Genomic DNA, 22,004 nt, shown 5'->3' on the forward strand with positions numbered 1-22,004 from the left:
GAGCACCAGTAAGCCCGTGACTAGGGTTAGAGGCAGAGAATCCCAGTGGAGAGAAGGGAACCGGCCAGGCAGAGACAGCAAGGGCGGTTCGTTGCTCCAGTGCCTTTCTGTTCACCTTCACACTCCTGGGCCAGACTACACTCAATCATAGAACCTACTGAAGAGATGAGTCTTCAAAAAAGACAAAGGTTGAGAACGAGTCTGCGTCTCTCACATGGGTAGGCAGACCATTCCATAAAAATGGATCTCTATAGGAGAAAGCCCTGCCTCCAGCTGTTTGCTTAGAAATTCTAGGTACAATTAGGAGGCCTGCGTCTTGTGACCGTAGCGTACGTGTAGGTATGTACGGCAGGACCGAATTGGAAAGATAGGTAGGAGAAAGCTCATGTAATACTTTGTAGGTTAGCAGTAAAACCTTGAAATCAGCCCTTGCCTTATCAGGAAGCCAGTGTAGGGAGGCTTACACTGGAGTAATATGATCAAATTTTTGGGTTCCAGTCAGGATTCTAGGAGACGTATTTAGCACTAACTGAAGTTTATTTGGTGTTTTATCCGGGTAGCCGGAAAGTAGAGCATTGCAATAGTCTAACCTAGAAGTATCAAAAGCATGGATACATTTTTCTCCATCATTTTTGGACAGAAAAGTTCTGATTTTTGCAATGTTACGTAGATGGAAAAAAGCTGTTCTTGAAACAGTCTTGATATGTTTGTCAAAAGAGAGATCAGGGTCCAGAGTAATGCCGAGGTCCTTCACAGTTTTATTTGAGACGACTGTACAACCATCAAGATTAGTTGTCAGATTCAACAGAAGATCTCTTTCTTTCTTGGGACCTAGAACAAGCATCTCTGTTTTGTCCGAGTTTAAAAGTAGAACGTTTGCAACCATCCACTTCCTTATGTCTGAAACACATGCTTCCAGTGGGGGCAATTTTGGGACTTCACCATATTTCATTGAAATGTACAGCTGTGTGTCATCCGCATAGCAGTGAAAGTTAACATTATGTTTCGAATGACATCCCCAAGAGGTAAAATATATAGTGAAAACATTTGTGGTCCTAAAATGGAACCTCGAGGAACACCGACATTTACAGTTGATTTGTCAGAGGACAAACCATCCACAGAGACAAACTGATATCTTTCCGACAGATAAGATCTAAACCAGGCTAGAACTTGTCCGTGTAGACCAATTTGGGTTTCCAATCTCTCCAAAACAATGTGGTGATCGATGGTATCAAAAGCAGCACTAAAGTCTAGGAGCACGAGGACAGGTGCAGAGCCTCGGTCTGACACCATTAAAAGGTCATTTACCACCTTCACAAGTGCAATCTCAGTGCTATTATGGGGTCTAAAACCAGACTGAAGCATTTCGTATACATTTTTTGTCTTCAGGAATTTTGTCTTCAGTGCTTCCTGCTTTAATTTTTGCTTGTAACCATGAGTCAGGAGGATATAATTATGGTCAGATTTGTCAAATGGAGGGCGAGGGAGAGCTTTGTAGACGTCAATGTTTGTGAAGTAAAGGTGGTCTGGAGTTTTTTTCCCTCTTGTTGCACATTTTACATGCTGATAGAAGTGAGATAAAACTGATTTAAGTTTACCTGCATTAAAGTTCCCGGCCACTAGGAGTGCCGCCTCTGGATGAGCGTGTTCCTGTTTGCTTATACAGCATTCGTCTGTAGTGGTATGTAGACAGCCAAGAAAAATACAAATGAAAACTCTCTAGGTTACAGCTTACTTCCTTAGATGTCGTGCACCAGCTGTTGTTTACAAATATACATAGGCCGCTACCCCGTGTCTTACCAGAGGCTGCTGGTCTATCCTACCGATAGAGTGTGTCACCCGTCAGCTGTATGGTATGAATGTCGTCGTTCAGTCACGACTCGGTGAAACATAAAATATTACAGTTTTTAATGTCCCGTTGGAAGGATATACGTGCTCATAGTTCGTCCTGTTTATTTTCCAGCGATTGAACGTTGGCTAACAGTACCGATGGCAAAGGCAGATTAGCCACTCGTCGCCTGATCCTCACAAGGCACCTCGTTTTCCTTCCGCAAAATCTCAGTTTCGTTCCCCTGCGAATGATTGGGATAAGGGCCTGTTCGGGTGTTTGAAGTATATCCTTCCCGTCCGACTCATTAAAGAAAAATGATTTGTCCAATTCGAGATCAGTAGTCGCTGTTCTGATGCCCAGAAACTCTTTTCGGTCATAAGAGACGGTAGCAGCAACATTATGTACAAAATAAGTTACGAACAATGCAAAAAACAAACAAAATAGCACAGTTGGTTAAGAGCCAATAAAACGGCAGCCATCCTCTCCGGCGACATCACAAGTTCAATGGGAGCTCTTGGCTGACAATTACAGGAAACCTTTTTGCATCTCCACTCCTCAAGTAATCCAAAGCCGCTGCAGAGCAGCTCTCTGTTAACTACTGTTCAATACCTAGCAATATATATGTTTGGGATAACAAATTTAAAAACACTGAATCAGCTGATTTAAGAGAAGGTACTATTTACCAATTTATGTAGAATCTTACTGACTGTGTACCCAGATACATAGGTTACTTTCCAATAATCATTAGCATACTGCTTAGAATGAAGCCTATGTATTGGCCTAACAGACCTGCTACACTGGATGTGCTACTTACGCTGAGCATGAGCAGCGATTGACACGCTCTCATTGTTGTCAATGAACACTTTCTACACTGGCTGCATTAGCAGGGTTGGTCTGAAGCATAAAATTACTCTCTGGTTCGTGTTTCAAGAATTTGTCATGTAGCTCGCGCACAAGCTCGCTCTGACAATTACTGTGGACACATCCTCAAGTGCTTTAAGGGATATAGGGGCTAGACCTTTATTTGAGATTCAGGCTTCCAATGTCCATTTCCTCGACGCAAGTCCTGCTTCATTGGTTCCTAGGGGGGTGATGAGAAGAGACATGGATTTCACTTTGAAGTTTCATGAAGGATATTCTAGCAATGTGTGACTGTATGAAAAGGCTATGTGATGTCCATGTGTTACCCTGGATGTAGACAGAGGGATTTTAATTCCACAGTACACATATTGCACATACTAACAACTAAATATATCTGTTACTTGAGAATAGTGTAGGATGATTGTATAAATGAAATACTGCGCATTTGGAAAGTATTCAGACCCCTTGACCTTTTCCCAATTTCTTATGTTACAAATGATTATATAATGGATTAGATTGTATTTTCCCCCATCATCATTCTACACACGATACCCCATAATAACAAAGCAAAAACAGGTTTTCAGAAATGTTTGCAAATTTAAAATATAACATGGAAATATCACATTTACATAAGTACTCAGACCCTTTACTCAGTACTTTGTTGAAGCACCTTTGGCAGTGATTACAGCCTTGAGTCTTCCTGGGTATGACGCTACAAGCTTGGCACACCTGTATTTTGGGAGTTTCTCCCATTCTTCTCTGTAGATCCTCACCAGCTCTGTCAGGTTGGACGGGAAGCATCGTTGCACAACTATTTTCAGTACTCCAGAGATGTCAAATAAAATAAAATAAAATCACATTTTATTGGTCACATACACATGGTTAGCAGATAACAAGTAATCAAAAAATGTTCACAACAACTACAAGTGTAAAGGAATGAATAATATGTATGTACATATAAATATATGGATGAGTGAGGGCCACGCGGCATAGGCAAGATGCAGTAGATGGTATAGAGTGCAGTATATACATATGAGATGAATAATGTAGGGTATGTAAACATGATATAAAGTGGCATTGTTAAAAGTGACTAGTGATACATTTATTACATCAAGTTTTTAATAATTAAAGTGGATAGAGATGTGAGTCAGTATGTTGGCAGCAGCCACTTAATGTTAGTGATGGCTGTTTAACAGTCTGATGGCCTTGAGATAAAAAGCTGTTTTTCAGTCTCTCGGTTCCAGCTTTGATGCTCCTGTACTGAACTCACCTTCTGGATGATAGCAGGGTGAACAGGCAGTGGCTCGGGTGGTTGTTGTCCTTGATTATCTTTTTGGCCTTCCTGTGACATCGGGTGCTGTAAGTGTCCTAGAGGTCAGGTAGCTTGCCCCCGGTGATGCGTTGGGCCGACCGCACCACCCTCTGGAGAGCCCTGCGGTTGCGGGTGGTGCAGTTGCCGTACCAGGTGGGGATAACGTCCGACAGAATGCTTTCAATTGTGCATCAGCAAAGTTTTGTTAGGGTTTTAGGTGCCAAGCCAAAGTTATTCAGCCTCCTGAGGTTGAAGAGGTGCTGTTGCGCCTTCTTCACCATACTGTCTATGTGGGTGGACAATTTCAGTTTGTCAGTGATGTGTACACAGAGGAACGATGTGGATAGGGGGGTGCTCCCTCTGCTGTTTTCTGAAGTCCACATTTGTCAAGGACAGGCAGTGTGTTAAGGATAGACCGTGTGTGACATAGTTCTAGTGTTTTAGACGTTATCATCACATTACAAAGAAATTCTAAGGTGGTTACAGTGTACTAATGAGATCATGAACAATGTTCTTTCAAATTTTTGGGCAACTTCCAGTGAGGCTGTAGGCCTACCAACGAAACCAATGGAGCAAACATTTTCACAGGGAAATAGGTTAAGATGTTTATGATATAGCCTACAGTAGCCTATATGTGGTGTTCAATGCAGGCCTCCAGTACATTGCATGAGACTTTTAAGAACGTTTTTACATTTGTTATTTATTTATTTTTTATTTCACCTTACCTTTATTTAACCAGGTAGGCAATTTGAGAACAAGTTCTCATTTACAATTGCGACCTGGCCAAGATGAAGGAAAGCAGTTTGACACAGAGTTTCACATGGAGTAAAACAAAAATTCAGTCAATAATACAATAGAAAAATAAGCCTATATACAATGTGAGCAAGTGAGGTGAGATAAGGGAGGTAAAGGCAAAAAAGGCCATGGTGGCGAAGTAAATACAATATAGCAAGTAAAAAAAAAAAAAATACAGTAGGGAAAGAGGTAGTTGTTTGGGCTAAATTATAGATGGGTTATGTACAGGTGCAGTAATCTGTGAGCTGCTCTGACAACTGGTGCTTAAAGTTAGTGAGGGAGATAAGTGTTTCCAGTTTCAGAGACTTTTGTAGTTCGTTCCAGTCAATGGCAGCAGAGAACTGGAAGGAGAGGCGGCCAAAGGAAGAATTGGTTTTGGGGGTGACCGGAGAGATATACCTGCTGGAGCGTGTGCTACAGGTGGGTGCTGCTATGGTGACCAGCAAGCTGAGATAAGGGGAGACTTTACCTAGCAGGATCTTGAAGATGACCTGGAGCCAGTGGGTTTGGCGATGAGTATGAAGCGAGGGCTGGCCAACAAGAGCATACAGGTCGCAGTGTTGGGTAGTATATGGGGCTTTGGTGACAAAAAGGATGGCACTGTGATAGACTGCATCCAATTTATTGAGTAGGGTATTGGAGGCTATTTTGTAAATGACATCGCCGAAGTCAAGGATCAGTAGGATGGTCAGTTTTACAAGGGTATGTTTGGCAGCATTGAAGGATGCTTAGTTGCGAAATAGGAAGCCAATTCTAGATTTAACTTTGGATTGGAGATGTTTGATGTGAGTCTGGAAGGAGAGTTTACAGTCTAACCAGACACCTAGGTATTTTTTATTTCACCTTTATTTAACCAGGTAAGCTAGTTGAGAACAAGTTCTCACTTGCACCTGCGACCTGGCCAAGATAAAGTATAGCAGTTCGACACATACAACAACACAGAGTTACACATGGAATGAACAAAACATACAGTCAATAATACAGAAGAAAAAAATAAAACAAAGGCTATATACAGTGAGTGCAAATAAGGTCAAATAGGTCAAATAAGGGAGTTAATGCAATAAATAGGCCATGGTGGCGAAGTAATTACAATAAGGAAATTAAACACTGGAATGGTAGATGTGCAAAAGATGGGTGTGCAAGTAAATAAATACAGTATGGGGATGAGGTAGATAGATGGGCTGTATACAGATGGGCTATGAACAGGTGCAGTGATCTGTGAGCTTAATGTGAGTCTGGAAGGAGAGTTTACAGTCTAGCCAGACACCTAGGTATTTGTAATTATCCACGTATTCTAAGTCAGCGCCATCCAGAGTAGTGATGCTGGATGGGCGGGCAGGTGCGGGCAATGATCGGTTCAATAGCATGCATTTAGTTTTACTTGCGTTTAAGAGCAGTTGGAGGCCACGGAAGGAGAATTGTATGGCATTGAAGCTCGTCTATAGGTTAGTTAACACGGTGTCCAAAGAAGGGCCAGAAGTATACAGAATGGTGTCGTCTGCGTAGAGGTGGATCAGATAATCACCAGCAGTAAGAGCAACATCATTGATGTATACAGAGAACAGAGTCGTCCCGAGAATTGAACCCTGTGGCACCCCCATAGAGACTGCCAGAGGTCTGGACAACAGGCCCTCCGATTTCACACACTGAGCTCTATCAGAGAAGTAGTTGGTGAACCAGGCGAGGCAATCATTTGAGAAACCAAGGCTATCGAGTCTGCAGGTGAGGATTTAGTGATTGACAGAGTCTAAAGCCTTGGCCAGGTCAATGAATACGGCAGCACAGTATTGTTTCTTATCGATGGCGGTTAAGATATCGTTTAGGACCTTGAACATTATGAAGGACCGTGGGCCAAATAGGTGACAGTACATTGCATTCTAGGATGCAAGAAACCACTTTACAAAATAAAGTAATTATTATTACCCATACAGAGAATTAGACAATGTTGGCTACCCCTCTTGCTATTGGCTTATTCACATATTCAAGCCTGTCTCAAAATACAACACTGTCCCTTTAATTAAGACATAAGCTTTTTACCTGACTGACTTTTTAAAGAAATGTAGCCTACACTTTTGTGCTCTTGTGGGAAGCAGTAACTCCCATTTCCTGTCCTACACTTTTCTATAACTGGACTAATAACTCACTAACTAGCAAAGAATATCAACTAATGTTCACACGCCAGGCTTTGCTCTCTGATCTGAACTGATCTGAAAAGCGCATTCACTCGTGGGTGATTGAAAGACCGCTCGCTGGTGGTCTACAATACCCCCACCCCATTTCTTCTGTTTGGCTCATGTCTAAGTCATGAAGAACATACAGTATTTTCACTTATGTGAAACATATTCACACATCAGACAGAACTAGTGTGGTACAGGTGTTCTCCAGCAATCCCCAGTACCATCAATTCAGCTTGCAAGGGGGACTAAACAAAGGCAGTCGAGAATGACCTGGGTTGGGTTGTATTGTGTAGACACTGTCTAGACATAACAAATGCTTACATTTATCATTTTTATTCAGTACACAAACACTCACAATGCTTATACTATATACACTGAGTGTAAACAATATTAGGAACACCTGCTTTTTCCATGACATAAATTGACCAGGTGAATCTAGGTGAAAGCTATGATCCATTATTAATGTCACCTGTTAAATCCACTCCAATCAGTGTATATGAAGGGGAGAAAACAGGTTAAAGAAGGATTTTCAAGCCTTGAGACAATTGAGACATGGAATGAGTATGTGTGCCATTCAGAGTGTGAATGGGCAAGACAAAATATTTACGTGCCTTTGAAAGGGGTATCGTAGAAGGTGCCAGGCATACTGGTTTGTGTCAAGAATTGCAATTACTCTGGGTTTTTCACACTCAACAGTTTCCAGTGTGCAGTTCTTAATTTGTCAATTGGGAGGTGCACGAACAAAAAGTGAACCGAGGGGGGGTGACCTGGGGGGGCTCTGGGGTACCAGAATGCATGAAAAAAAATCACCTATATAGTAAAGCATTGGGTGCATTATCATCACTTTTGCATTCTGGCATAGAGCAGTAGAGTAGAGGCTCTTGCAGTAGTTGCACACATGGCGAAAATATGACCTTTTAATAACACATTTCACAAACGTATATATTATTTTAGAAGCCTGGAGACTTTAGCTGTCACACCATGACCTTAGTTATCTTTGTTTTCTTTATTATTTTGGTTAGGTCAGGGTGTGACGAGGGTTGTTTGTTTAGTTTTTGTATTGTCTAGGGTATTTTGTATGTCTAGGGGTTTTTGTAAGTCTAGGTGTTTATATGTATATGGTTGCCTAGATTGGTTCTCAATCAGAGGCAGCTGTTTATCGTTGTCTCTGATTGGGGACCATATTTAGGTAGCCATATTCCTTGGGTATTTTGTGGGTTATTATTCTATGTTTAGTTCCCTTCACGGTTCGTTGTTTTGTATAGTTTGTTCAGTGTTCTTTCTTTATTAAAGAAGTATGTACGCTTACCACGTTGCGCCTTGGTCTCCTCCGTACAACGACTGTGACATTAGCAGAATAGGCCTATGTGTGTGAACACATATTGTACAATATGAGGAGGAAATTATAGTCCTAAAAAAGCTTTCCAGTCTCACTGACTCAACCAATGATGCATAGTAGCCCACTCACAGGTGATGTTAATCGCTCTTGTCTTACTTTGTAAAACAATGCTGTTCGCTCAATAGCCTATTTGGGAATTGATACCGTGGTAGCGTACAGACAGCTAGATTAGTCTTCTCTTTTTAGCAGGATCCAACCTGTGTTTTCATGCGATTGTAATTGAAATATTCTGAAAGGCCTGTTTTTGCTGCATCTTGTGCACTGGCAGATTTGCAGCGCAATCGTGTAGATATGCCTTCTGATAGGGCTACACACAATCCACAGCTATTTAAAAAAAAATAGGTTATTGATCCTCTGTGGCTAAGTTATAAGCCTACTCTTGGTGTAGCCTAGTATTTTTGAATTAGTTCATTTCTTTATGAACAGACAGCAGTAATTCTATAACTTTGGCAAATGTATTTCAATTTATCAGGGATACTGCCGCATCTCCAGCACCCTTCCCGCGGCTATGATTCTATAAGGAAATCAATTATGAAGTGCAACCCTGGAGAGCTGAAGGTTGCAGACTCTTGTCTATCAGAGCAGAGAGAGGAAGAGAGATCATATAAAGAGAATCTTATTCTAGTTCTGTGAGAGATAGGCCTACAGATAGGCTTCTCTCTCTCGCCAGAGCAATGGCCAGACTACAATGTTGCGTAAAAACATATAAGCTAAACCCGGCCGGCACAACAGAAATCAATTCTTAGAATATCAGGCACATATTTACATTGCATTTTTTAGGGGGCAGGAGAATTACAGAGGAGTCAAATTGAATTAACGCTGGTTGCTTTTATAATAATTTTTACATTGCAAACAGTGATGCCATGAGAGGTACTGGATCCTGGCAAATGGGTTCCGAAACCAAACAGCCCTTAACTTGAGGCGCCAGATCCTGTTCTGGCAGAATCCGGTTAAAATGAAGCACTGCCCATGTGTGTCAAGAATGGTCCACCACCCAAAGGACACCCAGCCAATTTGAAACAACTGTGAGAAGCATTGCAGTCAACATGGGCCATCATCCCTGTGGAAGGCTTTCGACACCTTGTAGAGTCCATGCCCCGACGAAATGTGGCTCTTCTGAGGGCAAAAGGGGGTACAACACAATATTTGGAAGGTGTTCCTAATGTTTTGTACACTCAGCATAAATGTAATCAAATTAGTTAGCATGCACTGTTAAAGCTTACGTACATATTGCCATATTATAAAACGTGTAAAGGCTCCTTTAAATTGGATAGAAAAGACTATCAAAACCTCCATTGTCTACATCACACAATTGAACTTTGAACTCTCAAAGAAGAAGAGGTGGGTGTGGCTACCTATCTGAAACAGGTTTATGGCAGCCCCTGTGCTGTGAGCAAGTTTAAAGCCTGAGCTATTTGCATGTGAACTGGAATCCACACCCTCCATCCACAGAGTGCTTCTCATGTTGAGACACCTCCTTGTCTTTGTTACTTTCAGTTGGCAGATATAAGCTTTTCCTCCAATACGGCTTAACAGTCAGCAGAATACATTGAAAGATGCCGGACTGGGATTTATTGGGAAACTACAAGATACATTTTCTATAACTCATACTTTTAATGTAAGTAACTGCTATAGAGTTTAACATTAGACTGTTGTGACATGGAATGTAGAATATGCTTTCAAATAATTCAGTGGACTATGAACAAATAACGATAGGCATATGAGCTAAGTTGCATAATAATGTGCATAATCTCTATTCATTTACATATTTTGTCATAAAAAGTAATGTTGAGGAAATATAATATACAATCAACTGGACACATTGCATCATCACACAATAGCAGTGAAAGGCAGATTCCAAAACATTGGTTTAAAAGCCCAATAGGGAAAACTTGACTAACTTTACTAAAACTAGGAATAGAAAACAATTTTGTTTGTCACATGCTTCGTTGTAACGAGTGCTCTGAGAGTCGGGAAGCAAGTACAGGGAGTGAGTGTTTTAATAAATAAACAAAACAAGAAACAAGAAACCTAAACACACCGATATGAAACAGAGTAAATAACATCTGAGGAAAGAAGCAAGGGGATTGACAGATATAAGGAAGATAATCAAGGAAGTGACGGAGTCCAGGTGAGTGTCATGAGGCACATCAACAGCATCATCCCAGAAACCCTATACCCACTCCAATTCGCATACCACCCCAACAGATCCACAGATGATACAATCTCTATTGCACACCACACTTCCTTTCACACCTGGACAAAAGGAACACCTACGTGAGAATGTTGTTCAATGACTACAGCTCAGCGTTCAACACAATAGTGCCCTCAAAGCTCATCAATAAGCTAAAGACCCTGGGACTAAACACCTCCCTCTGCAACTGGATCCTGGACTTCCTGGCGGGCCGCCCCCAGGCGGTAAGGGTAGGTAACAACCCATCCACCGCGCTGATCCTCAACACAGGGGCCCCTCTGGGGTGCGTGCTCAGCCCCCTCCTGTACTCCCTGTTCACTCATGACTCCACAGCCAGGCACGACTCCAACACCATCATTACATTTGAAGATGACACACAGTGGTAGGCCTGATCACCGACAACAAAGAGACGGCCTATAGGGAGGAGGTCAGAGACCTGACCATGTGGTGCCAGGACAATAACCTCTCCCTCAACATGATCAAGATCGGATCAGGAAAAAGGAGGACCAAGCACGCCCCCATTTTCATCGACGGGGCTGCAGTGGAGCTGGTTGAGAGCTTCAAGTTCCTTGGTGTCCACATCACCAACAAACTAACATGGTCCAAGCACACCAAGACAGTCGTGAAGCGGGCATGACAAAACCTATTCCCCCTCAGGAGATTGAAAAGATTTGGCATGGGTCCTCAGATCCTCAAAAGGTTCTAAAGTTGGACCATGGAGAGCATCCTGACTGGTTGCATCACTGCCTGGTATTGCAACTGCTCAGCCTCCGACCGCAAGGCACTACAGAGGGTAGTGCAAATGGCCCAGTACTTCACTGTGGCCAACATTCATGCCATCCAGGACCTCTATATCAAGCGGTGTCAGAGGAAGGCCCTAAAAACTGTCAAAGACTTCAGCCACGGCAAGCGGTACCGTAGGGCCAAGTCTAGGTCCAAGACGCTTCTAAACAGCTTCTAACACCAAGCCACAAGTCTCCTGAACATCTAGTCAAATGGCTACCCAGACTATTTGCATTCCACCCCCCCACCATCCGCACCACTGCCACTCTATGCATAGTCACTTTAATAACTCTAACTACATGTACAACTGAAGTCGGAAGTTGACATCCAATTAGGTTGGAGTGATTAAAACTCATTTTTCAACCACTCCACATATTTCTTATTAGAAAACTATAGTTTTGGCAAGTCGGTTAGGACATCTACTTAGTGCATGACACAAGTAATTTTTACAACTATTGTTTACAGACAGATTATTTCACTTATAATTCACTGTATCACAATTCCAGTGGGTCAGAAGTTTACATACACTAAGTTGACTGTGCCTTTAAACATCTTGGAAAATTCCAGAAAATTATGTTATGGCCTTAGAAGCTTCTGATAGGCTAATGTATATCATTTGAGTCAATTGGAGGTGTACCTGTGGATGTATTTCAAGGCCTACATTCAAACTCAGTGCCTCTTTGCATGACATCATGGGACAATCAAAAGAAATCCGCAAAGATCTCAGCAAAGGAATTGTAGACCTCTACAAATCTGGTTCATCCTTGGGACCAATTTCCAAACGCCTGAAGGTACGAAAGTATAAACACCATGGGACGACGCAGTTGTCATACTGCTCAGGAAGGAGACACATTCTGTCTCCTAGAGATGAACGTACTGTGGTGCGAAAAGTGCATATCAATCCCAGAACAACAGCAAAGGACCATGTGAAGATGCTGGAGGAAACAGGTACAACAATATCTATATCCACAGTAAAACGAGTCCTATATCGACATAACCTGAAAGGCCGCTCAGCAAGGAAGAAGCCACTGATCCAAAACCGCCATAAAAAAACAGACTACAGTTTGCAACTGCACATGGGGTCCTTCTGTAGCTCAGTTGGTAGAGCATGGCGCTTGTAACGCCAGGGTAGTGGGTTCGATTCCCGGGACCACCCATACGTAGAATGTATGCACACATGACTGTAAGTCGCTTTGGATAAAAGCGTCTGCTAAATGGCATATTACTATATTAAGATCATACTTTTTGGAGAAATGTCCTCTGGTCTGATGAAACAAAAATAGAACTGTTTGGCCATAATGACCATCGTTATGTTTGGAGGAAAAAGGGACTGACTTACAAACCGAAGAACACCATCCCAACCGTGAAGCACAGGTGTGGAAGCATCATGTTGTGGGGGTGCTTTGCTGCAGGAGGGGCTGGTGCACTTCCCAAAATAGATGGCATCATGAGAAGGGAAAATTAAGTGGATATATTGAAGCAACATCTCAAGATCAGTGAAGATGTTAAAGCTTGGTTGTAAAATGGGTCTTCCAAATGGACAATGACCCCAAGCATACTTCCGAAGTTGTGGCAAAATGGCTCAAGGACCACAAAGTCAAGGTATTGGAGTGGCCATCACAAAGCCCTGACCTCAATCCTATGGAAAATGTGTTGGCAGAACTGATAAAGTGTTTGCGAGCAAGGATGCCTACCAACCTGAATCAGTTACACCAGCTAGGCCAGGAGGAATGGGCCAAAATTCCCCCAACTTATTGTGTGAAGCTTGTGGAAGGCTACCCGAAACCTTTGATCCAAGTTAAACCATTTAAAGGCAATGCTACCAAATACTAATAGAGTGTATGTAAACTTCTGACCCACTGGGAATGTGATGAAATAAAAGCTGAAATAAATAATCTCTCTACTATTATTCTGACATTTCACATTCTTAAAATAAAGTGGTGATCCTAACTGACCTAAAAGAAAGGGAATTCTTACTAGGATTAAATTTCAGGAATTGTGAAAAACTGAGTTTTAATGTTTTTGGCTATGGTGTATGTAAACTTCCGACTTCAACTGTACATACTACCTCAACTAACCGGTGCCCCCACACATTGACTCTGTACCAGCACCCCCATATATATATATATATATATTTTTTATGCTGCTCTTTAATTGCTTGTTACTTTCATCTCTTATTTTTATCCATTTTTTTACTGCACTGTTGGTTAGGGGCTCGTAAGTAAGCATTTCACTGTAAGGTCCACACCTGTTGTATTCGGCGCATATGACTAATACAATTTGATTGGATTTTGATTTGATTTGATTAAGACTTTCCCAAACCGGATACCTTGTTTGTATCCCCGAGGGCAATTTAACTAATCGCAGAGACACTTGGAGCAGACTTTTAGTCCAACTCAGGAGGCGCGCACACCACCAACCGCTTCCGAGTATATTACTCGCTAATGTTCAGTCCCTGACGACCTCAGGGCAAGGATTTCCTTCCAGAGAGACATCAGGGATTGTAACATACTTTGTTTCACGGAAACATGGCTCTCTCAGGATACACTGTCTGAGTCCATTCAGCCAGTTGGGTTCTCAGTTCATCGCGCAGACAGGAATAAATATCCCTCTGGGAAGAAGGGAGGGGTGTATGTTTCATGATTAACTTCTCATGGTGTGATTGTGATAACATACAGGAACTCAAGACCTTTTGTTCACCCAACGTAGAATACCTCACAATCAAATGCCGACCGTATTACCTCCCAAGATAATTCTCTACGGTTATAGTCACAGCCGTGTATATTCCCCCTCAAGCCGATACCACGATGGCCCTCAAGGAACTTCACTGGACTTTATGCAAATTGGAAACCACATATCCTGAGGCCTCATTTATTGTAGCTGGGGATTTTATCAAAGCAAATTTGTGGAAAACGTTACCAAAGTTTTATCAACATATTGACTGTAGTACTTGCGCTGCTAGAACACTCGAACAATGCTACTCCAACTGCCTACAAGGCCCTCTCTTCGGTAAATCTGATTGCGACTCGATTTTGCTCCTACCTTCCTGTAGGCAGAAACTCAAACAGGAAGTTCCCGTGCTAAGGACTATTCAACGCTGGTCTGATCATAATCCATGCTTCAAGATTGTTTTGATCACGTGGATTGTGATATGTTCTGGGTAGCCTCCGAGAACAACATAGATGAATATACTGATATGGTGACTGAGTTTATCAGGAAGTGAATAGGAGATGTTGTACGCACTGTGACTATTAAAACCTACCCTAAACAGAAACCGTGGATAGATGGCAGCATTTGCACAAAACTGAAAGCGCAAACCATCGCATTTACCTATGGCAAGGTGACTGGGAATATGGCCAAATACAAAGTGTAGTTATTTGCTCCGTACGTCAATCAAACAGGTAAAACATCAGCATAGAGACAAAGTGGAGTCGCAATTCAACGGCTTAGACACGAGACATATTAATCAACAAGTCTGTACAAGCTGGGCCAGCTGCAGTTAGTAGTTTAGAACACAGTGTGCTTCTGACAACATGAACACCTATTTCTGATGTGTACATTCTGACAGCTAGAATGTCTATGTATTGAAATGAGCTAATTACATAGTTATTGATTAACCAAAAAACAAACTAAGGGAAACTATTACAACATAACACTACACATGTCATTCCACGAATTGAGTGCCTTTTGGTTAGTTAAACTATGTAAAAAATAAATATTTAAAAACGTAATTTATTTCACCTAATTTAAACATTCTGTCATAAATGTTCAATTTAATAAAAAAACATGTTTTCCCATCTCAATAGGTTAAATGAAGATACTATAAGGGACTAATCAAGTTATATGGTTGACAGAAACTGTGTTGACAATTTCCTCTTAAATCAGTCACAACTCCCCTGGTGATGGGGGAATGGAAGCATGTTGTGTGCAACACGGAGGGGCAATTGAATGCATGCTTAACTTGGTAAAACATGATTAGCCTATCTATCTATGGATAACAGGGTTGATGTGTTGTGCCCACTAAACACCTGAAAATTGCCAAAAATATTAAAACCAACTCACCTGATTTTACAGTATGATTTGAGTATTAGATGTTCAATGTTTGGTTTGAAAACATAATTTAAAAATAAATGTTTTTACCATATTAAAACAAGAGTTTGGTTCACATAACAGGATTAACCACTAATCACATGCAATAAGTACAAATCTTTTAAAGAAGTACTCAGAAATGAATTCCCCAAAACAACAAAACACCTACAGCTTTAGAATGATGGTGAAAACTCTGGGAAATCTTGGGGTTAAGTGGGGTATATTCTTCCTAGAAGTTAGACAAACATGAACCGAGAAAATACTTAAACAGGAATTTTCAGTGAAAACACATTTTATTTCAATGAAAACACTCACTATCACATTGTTTTTCTAACACGTTGCTTCTTGTCCATTTGACTTCCAGCGTCCACCATCTGTAACAGGGCTCGCTTAGCCATTGTGATGATGGAATCCGAACAACTCTCCCTGCTGTCCTCCTTGAAAGGAGAGTTGCAGTCTGAGGATTACATTCATCCCCACTATAAGGAGGCTTATCGCCTTGCTATCGATTCCCTGGTGAATGGTGGCAGAGAGAGCTACCAGGAGTTCCTCAAGGCCGAGCGGATAGGGAGCTTTCTCTCAGAAGATGAACTCCACTTCATCACTACAAATGCCTCACACCCATTGCCTAGCAGCCACACAGAAGAAATCAATGGACCAGCACTGGACACTCCGGCCAGCAAATCCTCAACTGGGACGTACTGGCCTGTGCACTCAGACATAGTAACACCCGACCTGGAGTTAGGATGGCCGATGGTCATGCATGATAAACTCCAAACCAATATAGATCTGCTTTTCCATCCACCCAGACTAAACAGCCCCACCATCAAAGAGGTGATCCGTAAACAGATTCAGGGTGCCAGACAGGTACTGTAATCCTGCAATGCATTGTGTCCACAACAATGGTAATGCTAATGCTTGTTTATGGAGTGCAAATCACAATATTGTATTTTTGAAAGCTGCTGATAGTACCTTTGTGGACTAATAGTAGAAAGCCTCATGTTTAGCTAATATTGCCTGCTCCCCAACTGGGACTGTCTCGTTGTGTGTGAATGTGATAGCTCAAGAATCACAAATGTAAACTATTACAAGACAAAGTGACAAATTCAATAACTGGATTCCTGGCCCCATTTTATTTAATTAACTCCCACAGAAAAATTATACACGATTCCTTTTCACTAGTCAGTAGTGTCTGAGGAGGTCAGGGCAGGTCTATAAAATCAGGTTTTGCAACTTACCTTCATGAGTAAAAGTGTAGGTGCCCTGCAAAAGAAACTGTAGGTTACTTGCGTAACCCCAATTTGATGAAAATGCGAGTGGGATGTGTCACTTAAGGATTGTTAACAAGCCCACCAACATTCTCGACCATGTCTCTCTTCCTTGCGCTCTTGCAAGCAGGGAAAGGTGGTGACAAATATTATTCATATTCTCATAGAATCGGGGTTACGTTTCCTTTGAACGTGTCACTTTAGGCATATGGCCAACACCCGTAATGCAGACATGCTCTCCAGGGTAGTTCCAATAGCCACACCTCTCAGAGGCCTGGACACTGAGGGAGAATGCCCCAGGAAGATGCAATGACATCCAGTCGGTAAAGACTTCAGAAACGTATGAGGGCTGGCCCAACATGCCATAGCGCAAATCTCCCATAAGGAGATGTTTTACAACAGTGCCTAAGAGGTAGCCATACCTCTGGTGGAACGACCCATTCTGGACTGTTACCCGTGCTACTATATTTTCCAATGGAATAGCCCCCACTATCTCAAGATAGCTGTTGGAGGTGCCCAAAAAACACAGAAGTCATTGTCACTCTAGAGCAATACTGTCGCTTTAATCCAATCAAATGCACCAGGCACATTCTGGACACAAACGGTGGAGAAGCTCTACTTCCGTAAACTGGGTGAGAGGTACCCAGGAGGACCCTGGGCAAACTGAAGGCATGAACTCTGGGTTGACAGTGAGTGCAGCCCACTCACCTGCTTTGCAGGCATAGTGCAGACAGTAAAGTGGGTTAGAAAGAGAAGTATTACATCTCCCCGCTTTCCAGCGCCTCAAGAGGCCTCAAGCCCAATAGAAGGGTCCCAGTGATGGAGCTAAAAGCTTGGAGACTGGTTTTGTGTTAGCGACACGCACCATAAAAACGACATACCAGAGGCTGTTACCCTACTGTGCAACTGTCGAGGCCTGTGTAACAGGTGAGATAACAGTTAACTGTTCCTTTAGAGATCTTCACGCTGTCCAAAAAGGTCCTGCAATGAAGCATAGAAACCTTGCAAACAGAGGGTTAGGGTTAGCAAGGGTTATGAATGATCTGTGTACGTTACACCATTTCTCCAAAAAACGCATTGTCTCTTTTTCCAAAAAGTGGACGTATAGGAGGGGTACTGGAACTCTAGATCGTGAAAGATTTTGAGTTTCCCGGCTTGTCGCATTCAGATTTATCCTCCCACTGGTCATCCCCAGAGTACCATGGCTACTGGGTGAGGGTGGCAAGTCTTTACGTATGTTTGGGTCTGCAGATCCCTGCGTAACAATGGCTATCAGGACTGGTTATAAAGCAGGAGAGTGATCTCTGCTAACCAGGGCCTGTGTTAGGTCTCTTCCCTGCCTCGCTCACTTAGAGTAATGGCACCTGGTAGTAAAGAGAAGGTGCGTTACTGTGTTGCTCTTGCACTAGACGGTTAGAGGTGAAAATGCCATAAGGTGAGGGAAATGGTTGGCCATAGTAAAAGGGCAAATGGCAATCTGTCATCTAGCTTTGTATGTCTGAAGAGACCCGAGGGAGAGTGGACATGCTGACTTCCATCCCTGGATAGAACCTGAGAAGGTGCTGAGGTTCCAAGGGGGGTAAGAACACTTGGGGGTAAGAATGCACATCCTCCATCATCCCATGTGAGCAATGTCATGCAAGTGTGCTGTTACAAAGGGAATATTGTTTTCCCCCCAATGCAGATGTTCCTCACCACTGTCGGGCGAGACAGAGATGGGGACGGGCGGCTTATGTTAAACCCGAAAGAGACGGGTAGGGCAAGGAAGCCGTAGCCTTTGCAAACTATCCTCCTCTGCTGCTTAGGGCTGTGCCCTAGGTTGGCTGGCCCATCCTGCCCCCCTTAGGGTAGTTAATAGAGTGGAACTTTGCTGTGGCCACAGCAAAGGACTGTTTAACTCCAGGTTGCCCTGGTTTAAGAGCTTAGCCTGGGTATTGTCAGTCTGCTGTGTTGCCAGGGGTCTTGGGCCAACTTGGTACCCCTGCCATGCTGTGAGGCTGGGGTGAGTTGCAGTGACCAACGGGCTGCCACAGGGCCTGGGTTTGTGGGGCAGGCAGAAGTTGAAGGCTTTGCTTTCTTTCTTACGCATGTCACAAATCTGCCGCTTGGTGTAGCATGTCACACTTCTGCCGCTTGGTGTCGACAGCGGGGTTAACCTCTCTGGGATATGTGGGACGCTAACCAAAGTCTAACTGCCCACACGCGGTTCCCTCCGGCCAGCACTGTGCTAGCTACAGCGCACCTTAGCAAAGCTAGCTGTTAGCTAGCTAATGCAACACTAACATCGCGGCTGTAGTTTGCCCACGTTGCACACCCTAGGTAGTATTAACCTCAAGGCTTCTACTAGCTAGCTTACGCCTACTAAAGCCGAAGAGCTTACGCATTGTTTTTACAACAGGAATCTTAGCATAGCTCTGTTCTGCATAATGGCCACTGCTTCTCCATCCCAAAACAAGCCTAGAAAAGCACTCAAACCCCTCCTCGGCCGGTGGCTGAAAGGGGAGGGGTTAGAGACAGCAAAGCATTTTACAATCTAGAGTCATTTACAATGCTGACAGGAGTTGGGGTTCTCGAGTTCTTCCTGAGCATGTTACCTTCCCAGGCAATGTATGCATTGAAGGTGAAAATCCTTCCCTGCAATCATGGAGGATTAAGCAGAAGAACATGAGGGTTTGAGTGCTTTTCTAGGCTCGTTTAGGGATGGAGAATCAGTGGCCATTAAGCAGAACAGGGCTATATTTCTTGGGTAAATATTCTCTCACGACCGAAGAGCTGTGAGGCTAACCAGTTGGTCTAGTTAACATGAACGAGTAAATGCAGTTTTGAACCAGATGAGAGAAGAGTGCTAGCAATACTGGTACCGTGATTGCAGGTAGTAGTGCTGGTGTGGTTAGCTCGCTCTCCTAGAATTTAGAAAGTCTACAGATCAGTCTGATTTTATTGAGAAATGAGGTCAGCAAAATGGATATGTACATGTGCAGGCATAAACTATAGTTTTACTGTGGTTTCTCACGTGATTTAGACTACATTGTCTAGACTGTACTAGTTACAAGTATTCCAAGTATTAGCCAGATGAGGTGGGTGTGTACTGTACATAGGTAATACTCCCATCCATATGTCAAACCAAGTCAAACCTGTCACAGGGAATATGGTAAACACAGAGTGGCCATAGCTTGTGATCACACACTAAGTCACTCCTTGAGATACTATACAATATATATATATATTTAGATATATATTTTTAAAGGAAGCACAATATGACATATTGTGTATATTATGAACATTTTCCAACCAGGTCTAATAATGATAGGACTCGGACACATATATTGTAATGTTCAGTTTTTTTTTCTGGTGAACATTTACTTTGATATACTGAGTAATTTAATAACCTCTAGTGACTCCCCATCCCGCATGAGGGAGCGTAATCATCAACTGACACATATTAGCATAACGCAACGGACATAAATATTCCTAGAAAATATTCCTATTCATGAAAATCACAAGTGAAATATATTGAGACACAGCTTAGCCTTTTGTTAATCACCCTGTCATCTCAGATTTTCAAAATGTGCTTTACAGCCAAAGCTAGACAAGCATTTGTGCAAGTTTATCGATAGCCTAGCATAGCATTTTGTCCAGCTAGCAGCAGGTAACTTGGTCACGGAAATCAGAAAAGCAATCAAATTAAATAGTTTACCTTTGATGAGCTTCGGATGTTTTCACTCACGAGACTCCCAGTTAGATAGCCAATGTTCCTTTTTCCCCAAAATATTATTTTTGTAGGCAAAATTGCTTCAAAAATTCTTCACGTTTGGCTGAGAAATCGCCTGGAAATTGCAGTCACGAAAACACTGAAAAATATTCCAAATTAGCTCCATAATATCGACAGAAACATGGCAAACGTTGTTTATAATCAATCCTCAATGTGTTTTTCAAATATCTATTCGATAATATATCCACCGGGACAATTGGTTTTTCAGTAGGACCGATTGGAATAATGGCTACCTCTGTATTTTACACCAGAATCACTCTGGGAGCCATCAGGTGACCAGTTGCGCAATGTAGCCGCTTACGGATATTCTTCAACATAAATGCGTAAAACTACGTCACAATGCTGTAGACACCTTGGGGAATACGGAGAAAAAGTAATCTGGTTGATAGCCCATTCACTGCTCAATAGGGACGCATTGGAACGCTTCGCTTTCAAAACATGAGGCACTTCCGGATTGGATTTTTCTCAGGCTTTCGCCTGCAATATCAGTTCTGTTATACTCACAGACGTTATTTTTACAGTTTTGGAAACTTTAGAGTGTTTTCTATCCTAAGCTATCAATTATATGCATATTCTAGCATCTGGTCCTGACAAAATATCCCGTTTACTATGGGAACGTTATTTTTCCAAAAATGATAATACTGCCCCCTAGTCACAACAAGTGACACAAAAAAAGGGATCAAAGCTTTCACCTGGATTTACCTGGTGGGTCTATGTCATGGTACTGTACATAATTTGAACTCTAAAACAACAATTAATAAACATTTTTACACTTTATAAGGGCATGCAGGGTCATGGTAATCACAGTCACAGTAATCACATAAGAGTTCCTGAGCTTACAGCAATGCCTCACAAAAATATTTTAACACTTTATTTGACACTTTTATTGAGAGGGGGATACAGGTACACTACCGGTCAAACGTTTTAGAACACCTACTCATTCAAGGGTTTTTCTTTATTTTTTACTATTTTCTACATTGTAGAGCAGTAGTGAAGATATCAACACTATGACATAACACATATAGAATCATGTAGTAACCAAAAAAGTGTTAAACAATCAACATCAAAATATATTTTATATTTGAGATTCTTCAAATAGCTACCCTTTTGCCTTGATGACAGTTTTGGCACACTCATGGCATTCTCTCAATCAGATTCATGAGGTATTCACCTGGAATTAATTTCAATTAACAGGTTTGCCTTCTTAAAAGTGAATTAGTGGGATTTCTTTCCTTCTTAATGCATTTGAGTGAATTAATTGTGTTTTGACAAGGTAGGGGGGTATACAGAAGATAGCCCTATTTGGTAAAATACCAAGTCCATATTATGGCAAGAACAGGTCAAATTAGCAACAAAGAGAAACGACAGTCCATCATTACTGTAAGCATGAAGGTCATTCAATACGGAACATTTTAAAAACTTTGAAAGTTTCTTCAAGTGCAGTCGCAAAAACCATCAAGAGCTTTGATGAAACTGGCTTTCATGAGGACAGCCACAGGAATAGAAGACCCAGAGTTACCTCT

The 22,004-nt window shown here is 42.1% G+C and overlaps 1 protein-coding gene across 1 annotated transcript in view; it reads left to right on the top strand.

Moving 5' to 3' along the window:
• Positions 1-9,820: 9,820 nt before the first annotated feature.
• Positions 9,821-22,004, top strand: part of LOC118398386 (protein FAM83B-like) — a 28,004-nt gene continuing 15,820 nt past the window's right edge. Inside the window, exons 1-2 of the mRNA XM_035793669.2 lie at positions 9,821-9,993; positions 15,806-16,308. Of these exons, the coding sequence (XP_035649562.1) occupies positions 15,844-16,308 (465 nt within the window). The 5' untranslated portion in view covers positions 9,821-9,993; positions 15,806-15,843. The remainder of the gene's footprint in view (positions 9,994-15,805; positions 16,309-22,004) is intronic.

This window comes from Oncorhynchus keta, chromosome 2 (genome assembly GCF_023373465.1).
Source record: "Oncorhynchus keta strain PuntledgeMale-10-30-2019 chromosome 2, Oket_V2, whole genome shotgun sequence".
Classification (NCBI taxonomy): Eukaryota; Metazoa; Chordata; class Actinopteri; order Salmoniformes; family Salmonidae; genus Oncorhynchus; species Oncorhynchus keta.